Source organism: Mus pahari, chromosome 11 (genome assembly GCF_900095145.1).
Source record: "Mus pahari chromosome 11, PAHARI_EIJ_v1.1, whole genome shotgun sequence".
Classification (NCBI taxonomy): Eukaryota; Metazoa; Chordata; class Mammalia; order Rodentia; family Muridae; genus Mus; species Mus pahari.
In genome coordinates this window covers 75,293,758-75,315,835 of record NC_034600.1, presented here as the reverse complement: position 1 = coordinate 75,315,835, position 22,078 = coordinate 75,293,758, and the positions used below count along the sequence as shown (strand labels likewise).

The window sequence follows — 22,078 nt, the reverse complement described above, 5'->3', positions numbered from 1 at the left end:
AAATCAGTAAAAGAGCTCGAATTTCTCCTAGGTTGTCTACCTGACTGATGGAGTTGTTCTGAATTGAGTCCTCAGGTAAGTCAGAGCTAAGCTGTTCGAGCCTCTAAGTAGGTTTAAAGAACTCCATACATCTCAATAGCAGAGTTGTCAAGATCGTGCCCATTTTCTAGGCAGGAGGGACGTTAGGCATATGACACACTTTGTGTTTTATTTTTACTATGTGTGTGGGCAAACTTATGCACCACTAGAAGCATTTTAATATGAACATATTACTCTTAAAAGCCTTTGGGATAACTATACTGGGCTAGAGAGTTAAGGGCAACCCAAAACTTGAATGAAGGCAACACAGTCAATCTGACAATTATTCTTGTAACTATAATATCAATCTGTCATCCAGGAGTTCCAGTGCCGTGGCCACCTGGGGCAACAATAATTATAAACCAGACTGGTCAGATGAATTTGCTGTCACTACTAACTCAGGCTAATCAGTATGCATTAGATTTTCTGCTGGCACCCCTGTGCTCGGGACTCAGAGTCTCAAGTTTCTCGCTCCATGCCCAAGTGATGCTAGAGCGATGTTTATGGGGCGGGGGGAAGAGCTGCGGTGGTGGACCGAATTCATTTCTCCCACTCAAGGGGCATTTCAGGATCAGGGGTGACATGTGCCTCTGTCAGGCCTGCACGTGGAGGCAGAATGCAGACCTAGGGGTGCCCATGAGACACATCTGCTTAGCGTGCGCTTCCGTATGCAGCTGGCCAGGGTTAACACAGAACACACTGCTGCTGGGGTAAATACATTTGTTATTGCAAAAATTTATCTTATCTGTCCTGGGTTTGGAGACGTTTAATAAATCATCCAATTTGTCTACTCTGCTTCCCTGCAGGTCTGGGCATAAATAACATCAGAGACCCATGCCCCATGCTTTTGAGGGTACTAGGATGAGAGTGTCTCCGTGACTCTTTATGGCTATGCCCTTTGCACCCCAGTTTTATCAATGATATGAGCACCTGATCTTCTCTTAAAGGCTATTACTCATGGCCTATCCTCAGGAAGGACCCATCTTTATGTCCACAAGGCAAAAATTGTGTTTCGAGTCCCCTATTAAGGTCACATATTAAGGGGAGTCTAGATTTATCCCCTATAGGAGCCTCCCATGTCCTGGCTCCCATGTCCCATCTCTCACCCACGTACGTAAGAGAAGCATGGGTTATGCAGACCCAAAGACAATTGTAAACGCCCAAGAGAAACTGTACGAAGGAGATAGGGAGCTAAGGCAACACCTACTAAAAGCCAGGGTAAGCAAGGCATTCTGGGAGTGGATCCAGCAGGCACAATGTATCAGCTTTGGCCTCCCCAGAGTTCTAGTGGATGGGATGGAAAGACATGGTCCTGACTGAGATAGGGATGTAGGCAAAAACTCATCCATTTTCTGGAAGCTTCCTGGGCACTGCTGGGTAAGAGACTGGTATCATGGCAAGAAATGATCTCAATAGGAGTGCTGTAGGGGGCCCTTGCCTCCCTCCTCCAGTTCTCGGAACTATCAAAATCAAGTGTTCTGAAAGTCCTCCAGGCTACAGGGTGCAGCTTGCTGTTTGAAGCCCTGGCCTCAGTGTTGGCCCTGGTCACACGCACACGACTGTGCTCACCTGTCATGGTGTCTTTTCTGGAGGTGTGTTCTCCTTTAGTTCCATGGTATGTGGCGTTGTTGCCAGCGGACTCATAGTCCGTCTTCCTTTCTTTGAGGCTGATCATTTCCCGAGGTGAAGCTGGGGCACTTGCTAAATAAACACACGAGAAAGGTTATTTTCCTGCATCTCATTTCATAGCATGCATGGCTTTCCACATAAACAGTTAACTTCATGAATACACACGGTCCAACATATAGCACTATGGGTCCCTGGATCGCTTAGATTTTCTTTACTTTTTTGGGCAGTTGTTCTTACATTCTCCCTCAGTCCTTCGCAGCTGCCACTTTGTCGTAAGTGGGACAGTTTGACTTGGAGGCAGGCAACTAAGAATTACCCCCAGGATCACCTCTCTTGGGGAGAGATGGTGGAGACTCGGAGACTCGATCTTCTTCCGTAGGTGTACACAAGAGCTTTAAGAATGAAACTGGTCTTTCAAGTCCATTCTCCTGCCCCTCACTCTCCCCCTCATGTTCTCTTTTAATTAGATATGCTTCAAAGGAACTGTGATAGTCTGAGCATTCCTAATATGTAAATCATGAGCACAAACACTCTGAAGTCTGGAACTTTCTGAGCACTGACATGACAACCGAGTTGGAAAATTCCGCATAGCCTACCTCATAACACAGGCTGCACTCAGAGCCCTCAAAACAACTTAGACTTTTTTTGTGTCTAGACTTGTGTTCTGTGCTCAAGGTGTCTCCATGTTATGTATGAAATTATTTCAAGCTAATATATATATATATATATATATATATATATATATATATATATATTTTAAAATGAGTAATCTGAAACATTTCTGGTCCCAGTCCTTTGAATAAAGGACATAAGACCACGATGACACTGGAAACTCCCCGATGAAAAGAAACACAATCTGACGTCCACACAAGGCTGCAGAGCAGCTGCCTCAGGTAAGACGGGAGCAGCACCTTCCGTGTGAGGGATCTTTGGGGCTGAGCCCAGTCACCCACCAGGCACTTCTCCAGGTAGCCTGGGGCACGTGTGAAGAACACTGTTTTTCCTGACAGGGCATTTTGGCTTCAGCACTTGGGGTGACTTATCAATAATGTCTCACACACCCCATATGTGTTTCCTGCTTGTTGACTGCTGGCCACAAGGGATCTACCTCATCATCTGCCATGTTGCTATTTCTAAAAGAGATGGATTGTAATTATAGAAAGGACTCCCTGGGGAATTTCATGCTATTGGTTTCTTTGTTTCTTTTTCTTTTTCTGTTTTGTTTTTGTTTTTGTTTTTAAAGTAAATTGGCACCAGAAACATGGAAACGACAGTTAACGGGTGGCTTGGTAGCAACTCAACAGTAAGGAGAGATGTGGGAAGAGGGAGACCACGGTGAGGTGCCACAGGGGTGCTGGACAAGCCTGTTCCTACTGTGATGGAGACATCATACACAGAACGAGGACCTCACCCAGGGTGGTTTTAATCTTCCATTTTTTTCTGACTTCCTGTACCCCAGGGCAGCGCTCCATTATCTTGTTTTACCCAAATATCTAGTGAGTGTTTAGGGCCTCTCCTCCAAATCCTGAACTTTCTCTCTCTCTCTTTTTTTGAATTGTCCATGGAAAGGCCTTGAAACCCACTCTTAGCAAGCATACCTGCTGGTGAATAAGTTTTTTTTTTTTTTCTTTTCTTAAACTGGCTTTTAACATCAAGCCCTCCTTGCTATCCTCTAATCCACTTTCCCAGCCCTGCCTCAATTTATCTTTCAGAGCATCATTTGCATCCTGTGCAGGGTGGCTCAGCTGCAGCACACAGGGCTTGCTGCTATCCTGAATGCACCGTTTCCACCACGTGAGTCACTGGATCCTGTCGTATTTAGTCAACCCCATGTGCACATCTCTGTGCCCGACACTGCAGGGGGCAGAGGCGTGATCTGAGTTATGTTTGCTAAACTCGGGGAATCCCAGTGATGGAGGGGACCAGACAGGCGAACACCTCAGAATCAGCCCTGGAAGTACTCAGGAGTCCCATCCCAGTGCAGGTTGAGGAAACAGGGGTGCTGTTGTGCATTCCAGAAAGAACCCCACCTTGTCTCAAACTGATGAAAATGAAAGCAGGGGACACTGCTGATGAAAATGAAAGCGGGGGACACTGCTGAGCTCTGGCAGGGCTTGGAGGTTTCCAACTCTCTCCATCCGAAATCGCTCCCCAAATTCATTAAATACAAAGCCCGAGCCCCACATGGTACAGGTCGGGTCAAAGCACCCATGTTCCACGAGCATAGAACATGACAACCTGCAGTGTTCTCATCTCTCATGGGGACACTTTGAAACCTCAGTGATCTGACCCAGGGGTAGAGTTCCCTGCTACACAGGGGCTCTGGCTCTTTAAGCAGAGATCAGAGGCTGATGTAGAGGAGAGACAGGAAGCTGTTACCCATTTCAGGCTGGAGAAACACTAGGGGTGCTGAGACTCCTCTGCAGTTTATGTGTCTGTATGTATCCTGAGCTTAAAGGAGAATGACTGCAAGACCATTCAACCTGTGCTTGGCCCCAGCGGTGGCCAGTCCACACCTGCCTACTCTTGTCTCCTCAGCTGCTGGGGTCTCACTTTCATAACCATCTACCCTCTCTCTCTTCTGCTTAACCTTCCCCTTCTGTCAAAGTCCGTCCCCTGTCCTTGTTTCTCTGGTCCTGGGTATCCTTGCATAGAACCTGGCCATTTAGGAGTCAGTGCCATCAATCAAGAAGGCACAGTATTCTGAGGCCTTTGACCAAAGCTTTTAAAATGAGAGCCTAATACGGCACAGATGGTGGTGTTTATTAAGCTACATGAAGTGTGTAATTATCTCCTGAGACCCTGCACATGGTGATGCTTTCAGTCTCCAGTAAATCAGGATTAAGCTCCAGGAAAGATCAAATCATGCGAACAAATGTTTATTAGGTGTCTGGATGTGCCTGGCCTAGGAAATACCAAGGCAGAACACTTGTTGAATGGATCCTCATGCTGGTCCTTGCCTGTCTACTCCACAGATGGTTTTTCCATATCTCAATGCCTTCTCCTCTCACTTCCTCTCCCTGACATTGATTGGCTGACTGTAGCTCTTGATTAGCGTTAACCAGCCACCCTCCTTCTGTGTCCCAGGTGCTCTTTAAGCCTTCAGAGCTGTGGAGTTGGGAGCATCAGTGCCCACCTGTGTGTGTCCACGTTACACAGAGTTCCCGACTCTCACCTACAGTTGCATCAAATGTCCTAAGGACTACCTTGAACTCAAATTTTCACAGATCTTGGAGAGGGTAACTGATCTCTCTGAAACTTTCTCTCTGTGTTTCTGCTTTTCCTCCACCCCGTGACCATAAGAATGGTGTAAAAGACTAAGGACAGTCACCCTCTTGGGCACAAAAGCCACCTTGCAGGGCAGATTTTCTATCCAACCCTTCAAGATGGTGTTTCAAAGAAGAGGATTTCCTCAGTGGGGGCTGCGGGGCAGGGAAGGGGCGAGAAGGATTTCACAATAAGAGATACAGGGGATCCGATACAAGTAGGGACACCTGGTTACTTAGTCTTCATCATTCCCCAGTTAAAAAACAAACACCAGACAGGGAGAGATGAGCTTACGACTTGATACTTTGAAGAAGAGAACAACAGGACACTTTCGCTAATAAATAACAGACATCTTTACCTTTTGTATTTGCACCTAATCTTTGGGATTATTCAAAATGACTGGAAAAAATCATAGAAAGTATTTTAGAAATGAAAGAAGTGAGATCAAAGTTTAAGTACTGGGGGTTTGGCAGAATGAGAGAAAAATTATGAATTAAAGCTGGCTACGATACAAATGTATTGCTGATTCTTAGGTTGTAATCAGCAGATTGGGTATAGGAGTTAGAGATACTCACGGAACTCTGGTGTGTGAACTCTTGCCTGCTTCCTTTATACAATCCTTCGTCACTGCGTACATGACACATTCCACAGACAGGAAGCAAGCACAGACTGGTTCTCAGTCCGCCTACTCAACAGAGTTGCCACCACAACAGAACGTACTACCCAGCGTACAAACCAGACAGCTCTTCTCAGTGTGGCGCCCAGATGAGGGACTGGGAGGGAGTCCCTTGGCTCAAGAGGAAGCCAAGGCCTGGGCTGCCTCTTACCTGAGCGGTTGTTGGGAGACACACGCACGGGAGAGATGGAGGGTGTGCGGGAGGAGGAGTAGGGCCTTTGTCGATCCCTCTCGATGGTGGAAGATGAGGCTACAAAGTGATATTGTGACCATCCATCCTGCAAGAGACAGCACACACCTATTAAACAGGGCAGGCATGGGTGATGGCTCACCTCCTGACTCTGTGGAGTTCCAAGCATTTGAATCTGCAAAACATTTCTGCAGGTGTCAGAAGAGATTACTGGGCTCTGCACATCACCAGGTCTTAACCCAGAGGAATGGGAATTGAAGACACACCCCTTCCTCCTCCAGACAGCCTGGCTGGGAAGGTGGGTTTTTGTCTGCTTTCCCCCCCAAATATTAAATAAATGGTTTCCGCGCCAACGTGCTTGCCAATACATGCTATTCAAGACAGAGACACTTCTCAGAATGTCACTTGATTCAAAACATCATCTGACTTTGCCAACCTGGCTTCAGCTCAGCCTGCTTGCTCTCCACTTGCTAGCGATCGTTTCTCAAGTATTGGCTTCTTCCCAGGATGGGTCTCTGAGCAACAGAGACCCAGGGCAGTATCCTGCCCCTTTCTCATTTATCCCCTTTACATAATTTCCAGCCCCTCTCTGGGTCACAGAAGCCCAACCCCCTGTTTTAGGACCCCAAGGCTCTGATAAGACACTGGATGACGCATTTCCTGAAGATGCTGGAAATTCCACTTTAGTCAGAGCATCCTGACTATGTTTTCCAGCACATCTTCCCTAGGCTTCCAATATCCAGTCAGTGTTTGAAATGCATACATACTATTTTATAATAGGTCCCACACAAATGCACTACAAGCCATACTGTGAATTTACAGAGACTAAAGAAGGCAGTGAAAACAGCTGAGGACACAGCTCCTGTTGACACATCACAGACTCTCATTTCAGTCTTTCTCTTGCAATGCCAAATGTATTTGTATCAAAGTACAGTCCCTCGGCGTGCTGGCCTAGCAAGACAAAGCAGCAGGCACCTACCCTGCTCCCAATTCCCTTGCAATTTTTTTTTTAAAAGTCTAAATATTACCTTTAAAAAAATGAAATTTAGGAACAAAACCTATATTCCTTTTAATCTTTATCTCTTTGTTTATCTGATTTTGGTAACTCCCATTCTTACTCATACGATAGTGCCAGGTCTAGAAGCAGACTTTGTTGAAAGTGGCTGCTAACACGTCCTGGGCTAGTGACTGTGTGGCAAGGGTCTCTTCGTGGTTCCAGGAGTTGATCGAGCTCCATGTCATGGAGAAAGAAGACAATGAGGCCACTCAAAGTTAAAATAGGAAACAAGTTAAAGATGTCACTATTAAAATGTGGGGATCTTCTATTGGAGAAGAACAGGCAGAGGGGAGCACAGAGCACTGGTGTGGCTGGCTGCTCTTAAGAGATGGTGTGGAGGACACTCACACCCTCTGTGTGTCCATGGCAGTGACCCAACATCCAACACAAAGGAGCTGGTGACACGGGGGATAAGGGACCATCGCAGGATGATAGAGGACTGGTAGGATTCAGTGGACCACAGTGTTACTGACCCCAGAGGAGAGGCTGAGGAGAGCTGAGCTGAGCTGTCCAGCTAAGATGGGTAAGTGGGGAGATTTGGGGCTAGGATGGTGAGAGCCTTCTCCCTTGGATTTGCATGTTTTCTTCATGGAAATGAGAAAGGAGGTCATCTGTTGCAAGCAAGGAGCATAGATTAGACAAGAGGAGAAGAAACAGGAGGGGAGTCAAGAAAGAAGTGTGTGTGTGTGTGTGTGTGTGTGTGTGTGTGTTGGGGGAGGGGCTAGTTCCAGAGATAAGTGGGAAACAAGGGCTCTTGGAGAGATGGCTCAGGGGGGCAAAGCAAGCATGAAGAGTGGAGGTCAGATTCCCAGCATCTATGCAAATGCCGAGCAGACGTGGGGATTCGCCTGCCATCCCAGTGCCCCAGAAATGAAATTAAGTCCCCAGAGCATTGTGGCAGTCTGAGTAGCTAAATTAGTGAGCTCTGGATTGAGAAGAACCAGGTCTCAATCTACACAACACGTGATCAAAATGGAGACTGGATTTCAAACTCAGGCATCCACAGGTCTGCCCTCAAGTGCACACACACACACACACACACACACACACACACACACACACACACACACACTTGCACAGGCAAGCACCATACAAACAATAAGCCTGGATGAGAGGCGACCTTTCCTTCCCTCTCATTCAGTGAAGCAGGAATGGTGGAATGGCCTCACTGGAGGACTCTGATACGGCTTCATCTGGGAAAGCCTGGAAGGGACATGAAGATTTCTATTCTGATGACACAGTCACACTCTTACAAATGCCATGGCGTGGTGTAGCATTGGATGCTGGAGACCAGGATGCAGGTCCTGGACCGTGGTGCAGCTCCATCACAGCTCACTCCAGACAGCTATGCTGTAATTAGTTCCCGGGAAGCTAAGCCCCACCGCTCTCCAAGTCTTTTACTGTTTGGACTCCTGATCATTCAATTCCTTGTGTTCTAAATCAGCTCAGAAAACCAAGAGATATTTTTGAGTGGAATGCTACTGCTAACTGAATATGCCTCTGCTCCCACTAGTCATGTGCCTTTTTGTAATCTAGCTAGCAATAAACTATCATTCATTTACTTCTTGAAGCCACTTATAAAAGGCTCAAAATTGGTTTATAAACATAAACAGCTCTGGGAGATCCTTTCTTTTATCATTTGTCTCTTTGCTCGCTCTTTTTTTTTTTCATGTTTAAATTTTAACTCATTCTTGGCTCTCTCTCTCTCTCTCTCTCTCTCTCTCTCTCTCTCTCTCTCTCTCTCTCTCCTCTTATATTAAATCCTAAGATACATTTGTACCACCCACATGGCTTGTTGACATTAGATAAAGCTCAGGAAGAAAACTGGAAGACTGAGGAGTAGCCACAGTACATTGGGAAGAACTGTTAATCCTTGTGGTTGGCTATGAGGAACTTTTTAAATGTCCATGACTTTGCCAGTCGGAGCAGTGACCCAGAAGATGTGCCCTTCAGCTTGAGACTCAGCTAAGCTGTCAAAAATGTGATATGATATCTGGCACCTCAAATCGGTTTTTATTTTTAACACATTAGACTTAAAACTGGAGGCTGTTAAATCGCTTCAAGTAGATAGAGATGGAAATAGAAAAAAGTCCAAAGTCATTGTGCTTCAACTTGCCACCAGAAATCACCTGACCTTTTTTTTTTTTTTTTTTTTTACATCCCCAACTACTATCTTTTCACCAGTTCTGGGTTCTGTGACAACATTTCTTATATATTTCTTTAGGAAGCCTATCATCCTCTGAAGCTTAGTTTTCTACAGTGACATTTTCAGGGGTTCCAAAGGCAGGGGAGCTAGGGCAGAGCTCAGCTTCATGGTCTTAGGTCTTACCATCAATCAAGTGCTTAGTCAATCTAGCTGGCTCCTGTCGTGATGCCCCCGAACTTAACACACACACACACACACACACACACACACACACACACACACAGAGAGAGAGAGAGAGACATATACACACAGAGAGATATGTACACACAGAAATATGCACACATAGACCTACATACACAAGACTGCCTGCACACACATAGAGATGCACACAGAGACATAAAGACACACACAGACACATATGCACACAGAGAGATATGCACACACAGACATAAAGACACTGATGCAGACATGCATAGACAGGCACACACAGGCACACATGAACACACCCAGAATACACACCCAGTCATACAGACATATACATATACACACATAGACATGTACACATAGACCTGTACAAGCAGACATAAACATTCACACACACAGGTACACACAGACAACATGTACACACACAGAATACACACAAGACATACATACACACATGCATGCACACACATACACACATGCACACACACACACACATACACTCACACTCACCATGAGATGTATACATGCATGCCCATAAGTACATGTGTGGAGGAGAAAGGTCAGCACTGAGTTTCTTCCTCCATTGCTCTCCACCTTATTTTTGAGTCAGGGTCTCTAGCTGATCACGGACTTCACCTCTTGCGTAGGCTGGATGGGCAGCAAGCCCCAGGACCCGCCTGTCTGTCCTTCCCAGCACTGAGATATAGGTGTGTACATTGCACACCAGGCTTTTTACGTGAGTGCTGATGGTGTGAACCCACTTGTGCATGCTTGTACTACAACCGAGCCGGTCCCTCAACCCCTTCACTTTATGTTTTTGATCATTTGGTGAACATTCCCAGACAGGATGCTCTTTATGGGGAGATGTCCCTGAGAGGATGGGATGCAGGGTTGAGTGGCTTGCAAATTGCTTAGGACAGCGTGCGTTTGCCTCATAACTTATTATTATAGAAACTGCAAGGCGCTCAACTCACATCGGCGTAGAGTTTGTTAAGTGTGTTCACAGGCTGGAGCAGAGTTGCTGGTCAAGGCCCAGAGTACTCTTGGACCCCTGTCTCCCCTACCTGACAGGTCTCTTTTATGGAGTGCGATCACCTGGATGTTCTAGTTTCTCTCCCCCCCCCCCCCACTTTAACCCAGGGCAGCAGGACTGGTGAGCACAAGGGCTTCAGGAGTAGTCACACCTGTATCTCCGCCCTTGAGAACCTGTTTGCATTGTTCTGAGGAGGACCTGTGCACACTTCCCTGCTAGAACTCCATTCTCTCTCTGGTTGATGCTATGACTCACCCTAGTGGCAAACCATTAGCGTGCGAGTGTGTGTGTGTGTGTGTTTTCCAAAGGTACAGTTAAGTGGAACCCAGAAGTACATATACATTTTTTTTTTTTTTTTTTTAGATCTACTCTATTTGGCAATGTCACATAAGGCATTCTCTACGCTGACTTCTATGGGAACAAAAATAGGTCACAATCTCTGAGCTGAGAGATAGCACGTACCCATGCACAGCCTGGCCACACTTGAGCATGCAGCCTCTCTCACTCCGTGATTCCATTTTACACACGCACACCTTCTAGCTGTCCGCTCAGAGGCCCAGCACAGCACCTTGGCTTTCACAATCTGTTCGGTACTACCAAGCCCACTGACTGTGCCAGGTAAGCAGGAGGCAGGAAATGCAGGTGCATCAAATCACAACTGCGAAAGTGCGCTGCCTCCCAGGCTTGGGGGGGATCTAGGAACATAGTACACGTTCCGTTTCCCATCAACATGGCATGCTCACATCAAAACTAAAGATGTAGTGATCCTGTCTGTCTTCCAGCGGTGAGGCAGACAGCCTTGTTGGTTTTGCAACCCTGGGGCTGGGCTTCGTGCCGGAACACAGCGATGCCCGACATACGCCAGTTGGATTTAATGACATAAGATAATAGCGGTAATTACTGTAAAACAAAGGGCTCGTCAGTTCCATAGGTGTTACTGCCAGCTTCTGCAAGTCCAGTCCACACCGAAGCATGGGCAGCAGAGAGAAGCCACCGCTGACCTGGATGGAGCCACCGAGCTCTCTCTGCTCTCTAGCTCTCTCCCGAGGATGTTCAGAGCCTCATGATCTTTTTTTTTTTTTTTGGTATGGTTTTAGTGGAAAGCAATCCCACGAGAATCTTTCTCCGCCGATGGTCCGTGACATACACACAGTGGGGCTGCAAAGCAGCATTGGTTCAGCTGAAATAGTTCAGAAGGGGCCTTCAGCTCGGCGGCCCCATCTCGGCAGCCCCTTCAGGGTCAGGGTTGGCTTCTCTCTGCTGCCCATCCACACTCCAGTGTGGAGCGTATGAACTTGCCTTATTTTATCTAATCTTGAAAGCAGTTCTGAAGCATCGATCCATCTGTACCTCTGGCCCCTGCACTGATGCCAATCCCAGGCACATCTGATAGAGCATGTGGCCTTGCTCCTTCGTCTCTGCTGTCTCAGAAAATACAAGCTTCTGCCCATAGAGAAGACACTCAACTCTCCCCCTCCCCCTCCCCCAGGAGAACCGGGGGTCAAAGGGTGAGAAGAGTGTGCACATCGAATTTCTCATTAGTTATGCTGCAGTTTCTCGGGCTGGGTCCAGGCGTTCACACCCACTGTGAGTGGGCCTAGTATACTGAGGGACTGGTTCCTGGAGGCACTACCTAGTGGGAGGGATCCTCAGTGGCCAGGGAACAGTGAAGACAGACTCACACTCCAGAAGGTGTGCTAACCATGTCATCCGGAGGCGTGGAGGGCATTGGGTGAGATGGGCTGAGAACCGCGTGGGGTTCTCAGTACACAGACTCCCAGCTGCCTGTTCCCCAACCGCCCCTCCATCGTGGGAAGGATGGACAGCTGTAATGTACATCAGAGGAGGAAAGTGATTGGGGGATGAGTTATCTCAGGTCATAGAAAAGAGCTTATGTAATGTCTCCGTAGCTGCGACAAGGTAAGCTTGGAGACTTGGTGGTCAGAAGAGAGAAAATGGGGCGACAGAGAAAACCCTTAATAAACAGGCAAGAGTTAGCAGGGACTAGGATGCTGAGTTACTTGTTTTGTGGCCTCTGACCTCTGCTTTGGGGAGATGAGCTTGGGAGGCCACAAAAGTGTGGAGCACATGGTGACAGTGAAGAGCCACAGCTGGGTAAGTTCAGTGTTGGTGGCCCCGTGTACAGCACTCCACAGCCAGTTTTGTTGTATTGTTTTCTACACTTGGAATTTAGATCTGGCAAACCCTTATGATAAAGGGACATCTCCGACTGGCACAAGCTTCATTAAGTAACCGACTTTGACAATAAACACTGTTAATTTACACTGGAGACATCGGCTAGAACCCAACATAAACATTCAGCAGTGTCTGCCCATGTAGAGCCACGGGCCCTTTTCTTTTTTGCTTTATAAACAGCTCTTACATTTTCTTCCTCTGATAAGATTTATTTGGCTTCAGAACAGGACTTTTCTCAGTGGACACCCAGAAACTACTCAATGTTGAAGAAACAAATACAAGTTTTTCGCCTTCGCTGTCCTTGAAGGTTCCGCAGCCCATAAAGCCTGTCGATTCTCATTTTCTTTGAGTGACTTGAGAGAGAAAGGAATGTGTGTCGCAAATCCTTTGGGCTTTTAGTGACTTGGGCTCGTCCGCTCATCAACCTCAGATACTTAGAGCTTGTCACTCACATTCACATTCAAGACTTCTTCATTGTAGAAATAATTGTCCAAACAATAGTCAAAACATACACCCTGGCCACCCTCTGAAGAGGTCCAAATTGTGTTCCTGTATGAAAAATGCTTGTTCAAAGACGTGGTGCTTTCTAGTTATTTCTAGGTGGAACGAAATCATTAATGTAACTACACTAAGTAGAGAAAGAAAACACTGGGAATTAGTGAAGTTCCCTCCTTATGTTTATAGAAAATCCTCACTTGTTCCCAAACAATGGCGGCAGTGTTTGATGCATGGTCTGGGTGACTGAAGACCAAGCCAGATTTTACACAGCAATGAAACCTTCTGCTGTTCTTTGTTGTAATAATACAAATTCTGTTTATTTTTTAAGGTAAACTGTTTGTTAAAGATTCATTTAAGCTAATTCTACCAACAATTCTAGAAGCCATTAGTGTTAAATATTTAAACGAAATGTTAAGGGCCAAAAGGGAGTATTTGCAGTTAATGCAGGAATAAGCACTACCTGACAGACCCCTGGCTTTCATTACTTTGTTTCGGCTCTGTTGCTTCTAAAGAAATTTAATTAAGTTGATTTGGGTTTTAAAGATACAGTATATATAAGGATGTGGCTCTTCTGAGATACCATCTTTTATAAGCAAATACTTATAAATCCATTTTATGAACTCCTTTTAATTCAACTGGGCTAATTCTGAAGACCTACTATCATCAAGGAGATATGACAAGTTGGAAAGAACTTTATAAACTTTAGTCAAAAAAGGCAAACTGCCATTACTTTTTGGCATTCAATAGGTACTAACAGAAGGAAAACTAAGATCTTAAGAAACAAGACCACAGCAGCCTCTTCTCTGGTGTCACTTTTGAGGCTTTAGGTAAAAAAGCTGACTTTTATTTCCCATTTGTGAGTAGAGCAGCCATGAACATATCTGAGCGAGTACCTAGGGAGCAGAATGACAAGTCTGTTGGGCATACGCCAAGGAGTGGGGTAGCTGAGTCATAAATATCTTACAACAGATGAATGGAGAATGAGAATGTGACATATATGTTCTCTCCAGCTGTAAAAAAAAATGATATCATGAAAAAGTAATATAAATGGATGGAGCTAGAAAAGATCGTACTAAGTGAGGTAACCTAGACCCAGAAAGGCCAATGCCACATGTTCCCTTTACCTGTGGTTCTTAGCTCCAAGTCCTCAGATGCAATGTAACTATACATCATGGAATGTTTGCAGAAACCAGGAAAATATAAAAGGGTCATTCTGGGGAGGGGTCTTGGAAAGGGACGGTAGGATATAGGTGATGTGGAGTGACAAACAGAATAACTGAGATGGGGCTCAAACTAGGGAGGAAAGAGGGTTGTCACCATAGGAGAAGAAGGGACAAATAACACCAAGGTTGCTTAACAAAGCCTTAACAGATAATCTTATTTTATATTTATCTAAAATTATACACAATATTAATGAGTATATATGTTTGTGTGTGTGTGTGTGTGTGTGCATGAGTTAAGCCACTTGGACTGATATATTCCTCACAAGAATCATATACTACTCCATTATCAGGCACAGGAAACCTCCAGCTGGCTAGGGAACTCAAAGTGACTCCCAGAACAATATGGACTGGCGATGTAGCCCTTTGTTGCTTCTTAAGAGTTGGGGGTGGGGCCCTATTGCCAAAGACACCACTTGACATGATAGCCTCCTTCCTGTGGTCTAGCTTCCATGATTCCAGAAAATACTACTCAGGGTGCCAAGGGGAGGAAGCAGCTAAGCAGTCCTTTCCAGCTTCAACACCTATGAACTGTGACAATGACCAGTGCAGCAAGATATGGGTAAGGAGGCAATACGTGCCAGGAACATATTGGTGGCGACCAAAACTAGCTAATTTAACTCAAGGCCCACTCAACATGAGGGAAATCATGTCTTGTCCTGGAAATTTAGCCAGCTTACCAGTGCTTGTGAGGTAATGGATCTTAGGAAAGAATTTATTACTGCAACTTTACTAGACCAGCGTAATTCCTCACTACATTCTAAGCCTTATTCTTATTCCTACAGATAAGTGTAGCTACCAAGTGTAATCAAAGAAACCTATCTTTACAGCTAATGAAGACCATCACACAACTACAAGTGGACACAATGCAGAGGTAACTGGATTGTTGGAGTCCCGCCCCAACAGTTACATCAACATCACAGTTCCTGCATCTATGGCTCAGGGACCACCGAGAGTCAGAAATATTGTAAGAGCCATGATTCCAGGAAATCAGCCATCAAAGTGTCTCCTGGAAACGGCTGCATAAACAAGACCAGAACAATGGCCATATCACTGGACATGTTATCTTGGAAGGGGGAAATTTCCCCAGAGTCCTAATCCTAGGAAAAGAACTACAGGGAAGCAGTGACTACCAGGAAAAGGAGAATTAGCGTCGCCCAGGGCTGAGCCCACTTGGCTGTCCAGTGCAGAGTGGCCAGCCTTGAGGCCACATACAGACCACCAAGAAACATGGATTCAGTAGATTTTATTTATATATACCTTTACACACACTGTGATGGTTTGTATGTGCTTTGCCCGGGGAGTGGCACTATTAGGAGGTATGACATTGTGGAAGCAGATGTGTCACTGTGAGTGTGGGCTTCAAGACCCTTGTCGTAGCTGCCTGGAAGCCAGTCTTCTCCTAGCTGCCTTCGGAACAAAAGGTAGAACGCTCTGCTTCTCCAGCCTCATGTGTGCCTGGGCACTGCCATGCTCCCACTTGATGATAACAAACTGAATCTCTGAACCTGGCAGCCAGTCCCAACTAAATGTCCTTATAAGAGTTGCCTTGGTCATGGTGTCTGTTCACAGCAGTAAAACTGTAACTCACTCTCTCTGTCTCTGTCTCTGTCTCTGTCTCTCTGTCTCTGTCTCTCTCTCTGTCTCTCTGTCTCTGTCTCTGTCTCTGTCTCTCTCTCTCTCTCTCTCTCTCTCTCNCACACACACACACACACACACACATACACACAGGAATATGAAATAATAATAAAGCAAAAGGAGAGTATCAAGTTGATAGTGAAGGCCATGGCAATGATTTGTGAGGAGTTAGAGGGAGGAAAGGGGGAATTCTATTTCAATTAAAAATATTTAAAAGCTAATTTTAACTGTTTTTTTAACTGTGTCCTCTGTGTTCTAATTAATACTGAAAGCTAAACCTGGGATAAAATTAAACAAAGTTGAACGATCGCATGTATGGATTTGAACAGAAGGCTCTTAGTATATCATTTTCACATTGCAAGTCGGGTGTTTTTCATGTATGCCCCCAAGCCATCACTAATTTGGAAGGTCACCAGGGTCCTACCTCCCACAGAATGCTCCACACAGAGAAAGGAGGTTGGCCTTGAATATACCCTAATACACCTTCATCCAGAGGCAGGTAAGTGTTGATAAGTACTGAGCACAGTACTAGGTGAGAAGAGAGAATGAGACTGCTATGGCCCCCAAGGGAGACTCAGAGGAGGGATGAACATTTCAGTAGAGTCATGGCAGTAGACTTTAGGTTAAGAGCCCTGGACTGAAATTAGTTTTTCCTAACCTGGGGATTTCTAGAGTCCTGAAGATTTCCTGGAAGAAGCAACAGTTAAGCTGAAGTTACAAATACCTAGGCTTGGAGGGAACAAAGGGAGAATGGAGAGTTAACTTGGATGTAGACAACGAGAAGGCCTTGGGGTGGCCTATGGAGTAGCAAGGCTAGAGAGGCTAAAGAACTAAGAGAAGGTAGACTCAGAGCCTAGGGTAGGATGTTATCCTAAGAGAAACTGGACTCTACAGGAGACTAGCAAGGTCAGATATGGAACCAGAGGAGTGCACTCTGAAGACGGTAAAGATGGTGCAATAAAACCAAGGAGACATTGCCCCAAGCAATGGAAGAGGAAGAATCGCTTTGGGGATGATACTTGGAGAGGTAAGTGGGAATGGGAAGACTTTTGGAAAGGACAGCTACCTATGTGGAAACATCACATAGGTGTTTGTACAGGGAGCCTCTCATCTGCAGCTAGAGAAGTCAGTGTGGGTACCACTCATGTTCAAATGCATTCAGATGAGAGCCACTGGGATCAGCTATACAGGATAAGATGCAAAGCAATGAGAAGATCAGGGACTTTAAAAACGAAGGAGAAGGAATGTCCAAAGGTAAGAGCAAGAAAACTAGTGATCAATAACCCAGAGGAGAGTGTTTACCAGAGGATGAAGTGTTAGAAATTCATCTGCAAAGCTCATTTTCCTTTCTTCCTGGACAGGCACTTGGACACAATTTCTCAGATAGTCTTGCATATGATGGCTGTTGCTTAATTTCCTTAAGGATTTGCAGTACTGGGAGTTGAATCCAGGCATTTGCTTATGTAAGCAAGTACTCTGCAACCACGCTGATTTTCCAGCCCCCTTTTTGTTCTTATAGTTTGAGGTAGGATCTTACTCTGTTGTTCAAGGAGGTCTTGAGTTTGTGATCCTCCTGCCTCAGCCTCTGAAGCAGCTGAGATGACAGGACTGTGTTACCAGGCATGGAAGAGTGAGATCCTGCTAATATAGAGGCCAGTGGGGGAGATGGTATCACCAAAGACAGGAATGGCTATGAGCCTTACACTATACTGGGACTATGGGTAAAAAACGTGCATGCCGGAAGAGTTGATTCACTGACTCACAAAGCCATCCAAGACGGCTACCCAAGCAGCAAATTAATCCTCTATGTGTTAGATCATTAACCACGGAAGTTGAGGTTATAGTCGGGAGCCCTCCTTAGCTGAGCCAGATGATTCTGCGCTTAGAAATGATTCCAGCACAGTGTGAGGGCAGCTGTAAGGACCACCCACAAGGGACAGAGGTATAAAATAAAAATCCGGGAAAGACACAGAGACTGAACTCCAATTTTAACTGTGAGGCAGATATCAGTGTGAACACTGGAGCAGGGTGGTCAGGAGAGGAGACAGAGACAGTACAAAGAGAATGTGCATCTACAGAGCAAGAGTGAATGGAGGAGGCGGGGGAGACAGAAGAGAGGGAGACACACACATTCCAGCTCTTTTTCAGAGAAAGTAGCTTCAGAATATCAGATCACGAACAAGGGAAGCATGTATCTGTTTTGAATCGAGTCCAGGGAGAAGTAATTGTAAAGCATTCACGAAATAACTGTTTAGAAGCCCAGTGATAAGTGAGGAAGCACGACCATATCCACTATGAATATGCTCACTTAGAAATTTCCAGAACCTACAAGACAACCAAGGAAACATGAGTCCAGTTGTGCACTGAATGTATGTAGAGCCAGATGTTTGTTGGTAGGCCTGAGAGAGGGCCACTATGGGCAATCAGGTGGGAAGCAGGGGAGATGCGTGTCATGATACAGACTGACATGGGAGAAACCTAACTGGGTTCACACATCTCACTAAGAGTCAGTCTATCACTGAGGAAATGGGGCCTCAGCGTCTGTCTCAGGTGTTCATGGGTACCCTGTCAAGGGGGTCACGCTACCCCAGGGACACAGCACAAAAAGACAGCATCAGGATCCTTTCACTTTCTCCTTGGCTGCTGATAATATTCTTCATACTGTTCACTCTGTGATAGACACTCTGGGCTTCCTGGACTTTCCTAGTGCACCGGTCTTGTGTACAACCTAGGAGCCGCGGATGTGGGCTAGCTGTTGACATTGAAGCACCTATTAACTACTGTAGTATTTCCACTGACATGGGAGATGTTGGGCAGAGAACCCACTCTTAGGAGACCTGAGCAGAGACAAAAGGAGTTTTAGGTGTGTGTTCCTGAGTATGTGGGAGCTGTGGAGCCATTGTCCTGAGCAGTGTCAGCTGAGTGATCTACATATTAAGTGACTGAGGTGAACGGATTGTTGCTCTTGTGGCTAATGCTTCAGGTCAAGCCACCTCATGACACCCTTCCAAAGGTTTTACATTATCTCATGACCGTAAACATTTATTTTTAAATAGGACTTCCAAAACTGCACTAGCTATAAGGATACAGCCTTTGTATCTAGTGCAGTTTGCTGTTAGTGGTTGAGCAGACATCCGAGGTTAACAGACAGTTCTGCATAGCTCAGTGAAGGAGTCCTGGCATGAGTGACCCTTCAACAGATTTGAAAGGCTCAGTGATATCTATGTCTCTAAGCAAAGAATATCACTGTCTTCCCAGGAGAGAACAAGGTAACAGGTGGCCATGTCTCCTGGAGAGAGGGACCAAAGCCAGATGCAACTCTTATTAGCAAGGCTGGCTTTCCTCACCATGGGCCTACTTCTTCCTCTATTCAACCAGCTTGGCACACATGGGGCAGACATATGAAAGAGAGAGAAGATGGAGAGAAACAAACAAACAGACAAACAAACAAACCAAAAGAGAGGAACTTAAGGTAGGTGTAACATTGCCCAGTTTATTCCAGTTTGCCAGAAAACAAGTAGCTGAGTTTGCATAAAGAGGACAAAGTGAGCTCCCGTGTGTGTGTGTGTGTGTGTGTGTGTGTGTGTGTGTGTGTGTGAACGTGTTGGGTTTTCCAGCGCTTACTTGAGTCTTTCCCCCTTGCCTTTTGTCCCTGCAGCTTTTGACTTAAAACCATGTGGCTGAAACTCTGTGGAAGAGTGGGATTAATGAGGAAGTGTTTAATTTGGGCGCAGCCATGTGGGTTTCCCTTCCTTGGGGATCTATTTGAGCAAGGGCTGTAATTTAGTCACTTCATGTTCAGCATCTGCCCCGTACATCGATTTCCACTTTTGCACAATTGATTTTTGCTTCTATTCCCATTTGTGCATTTGTTTTTGGACGGATATCATATGATGAGTGTCTGAGAATTGTCTCTCGGAGGTCAAGGGATCTCATGAAGAAAGACCTTCTTTGTCAATACAAACATCACCAAGTAAATTCCCAGATTTATGGAGGGGAGCATTTCATAGCTGAGTTTAACCTCAGTCCTTCCTTCTGCTTCTCTATCTTGACATCAAGTGATTCAGAAAGAAAACACATGAGGAGCTATGCTTGAGGGCCTTGAGACACAAGCTTTGCCTTACATATTTATTTGTTTTCAGAATCTGGACCAAATCTTTTCATTTTTTCTAGTTATTTCTTGGAGAAGAATTTCCTAGCAGAGTAGAAGGATTAATAAACTCCTGGTGAACAAGTTCCCTAATGAAAACAATAGCTTTCCAATCTAGGAGTGTAATGGATTTTTGGGGAGGACTTATTGCTCCTCCATCACCATCTTATTTACTAAGAAGTACAATCTATTAGCCCTGAACATTGCTAACAGTGAAGGAGGCATTAACACAGTCCTCACTCTCCTACTGCAAATTTGAGAATTCAAAAATTTTTGAATTTTGGCCTTGCAGTGAATTTCCTTGTCAGTTTCTCAAAACAGTGCTCTAATTGCATAGGACCGCAATTGATGAGGGAGCGTTACACATGCATCCATCGGTCCAGTTTGCATGACCTGTGCACCGTGGTCAGAAGTCACCAACAGGCTGTGTTACCCTGTCACCCAAGGTGATTTGGGCACTAGAGGGAATCAGCAGCATTTCCTTGCCTATCCATAATTACTTACTGATTTCTTGTTTTGTCTGTGCAATAGTAGCAAGAGCCAATGAAATGAATACAACGTAAGGAAGAAAAGAGGGACCCGTGTTAGAAAGGCTGGGAAGGGCATGGCGTACTCCTGTGAGAGCTTATTATCCACTTCCTGAATGGATGATGGAACCAGAGAGTCTAGATGGCTCCTTGTCATCCAGATGACAAAGGGAAGGACATTTAAAATTAGTTATGTTTTGTGTCCCATGTCAAAATATCAATAGAAAATCCAGTGCCACATGATACTTCATAGTTTCCAGCATAGATGGTTCAGCTTCCTTAGAGACAAGAGCACACTATACAAGTTCTCAGTGTTTTACATGGGGGTAGGGCCATTCCTAAAACAAATCCCTACCAGTCAGAAATATTAGCCGGAAGATAATTAAGTTATTTCTATTTCCTCCAATTGTCCGTAAGAGTTGGGTTATGGTGTTTTATCTATCTTTAGTTTGCGACTGGCATCTATGAAAGAATGAGTTAATTCTCACGGGAAGACTGAGTAGTCTTTCCTCTGGGGGTCACTTCACTCTTAGACTAAAAGAGCTGTGCTTCGGTTAGATGACTGAAGAATCATGTGTCACCTAATGACAGGGACTGAACTTATTCTTTCGCAGTACCTGCACTGGGCTTGTGCTAAGGGTACAGAAGAGGAGAGACGTTAACTGTCCCATCCCACCTGCCTTCTCCACTCACAAGTATTTTCACTTTAGTGTGAGGCTTCCTGCCTCCTGGTATCTGCTAGAATAATTAGAACTAAGAAGGCAGAGCAGGGTTGAGTGTACCCTAATATCCAAAATCAATTACCCAGAGAAGGGGCCCTGTGTCATCATTCAAGGTGACCATGATGATTGATGTTGGTAGTGTAGCTGTTCTCCAAACACACCAAGAGCAGCCTGGACTTCCAAGAGGCACTTGTCCAAGGCACAATCTAGGTCATACTATGGAAGTCCCATTAATACTCCATGACCAGATCATGGGTGTTGAGTGGAACCTGGGGTGTGAGAATCTATCTGATGAGCTAAACTGGTGCACCCCACAGAAGTGAGGAAGAAGTCATACACAAAAATTTTATAGGGGAACCTCAGGGGACATGCTGGCTGATAATATCAGCCTAGGTGCCAACCCAACCAGGCAGGATTGAGTCACCTGACAAAATGCTCGGGCGCCATCAGTTACAGTTCTTTTGTAAGAAGCCATTTTGTCACAACATAAGAGCAAATGTGAAGCTCTTGTCTGAAATTTTAATGATTAAAATCAATATAGTACTCTACAATTGAAGAAGACTTTGATTCAAAGCGATGAACTGGGAGGAGAAACAGTTCTGTAGGTAGGAAGGCTTGTTGCGTAAGCCTGAGGAAGTGAATTCCAGTTCCGGCACACGTAATCATCTAGGAGTGGCTGAGCATGTGCCTGTGACCGTAGCTCTATACAAAGTGGTGATAGGAGATTTCCTGGGGCTTGTTGGACATCATCGTAACTCCAGGCTCAATGAAAGACTGCCTCAGAGGAACAAGGCAGGAATAGAATACACAATGTCTTCCTCTAGGCTCTGCATGCACACACACACAC

General features: G+C 45.4%; 1 protein-coding gene across 3 annotated transcripts in view; it reads right to left on the bottom strand.

Annotated features, from left to right (window-relative positions):
• The window catches only part of Ctnnd2 (catenin delta 2), an 801,097-nt gene that overhangs the window by 12,843 nt on the left and 766,176 nt on the right, over positions 1 to 22,078 (bottom strand). For all 3 annotated transcript variants that reach the window (XM_021208296.2, XM_021208297.2, XM_029543879.1), the window contains 2 exons: positions 5,802 to 5,928; positions 1,648 to 1,779 (listed from right to left, as the gene is read on the bottom strand). In XM_021208296.2, coding sequence (XP_021063955.1) covers positions 1,648 to 1,779; positions 5,802 to 5,928 — 259 coding nt within the window. The remainder of the gene's footprint in view (positions 1 to 1,647; positions 1,780 to 5,801; positions 5,929 to 22,078) is intronic.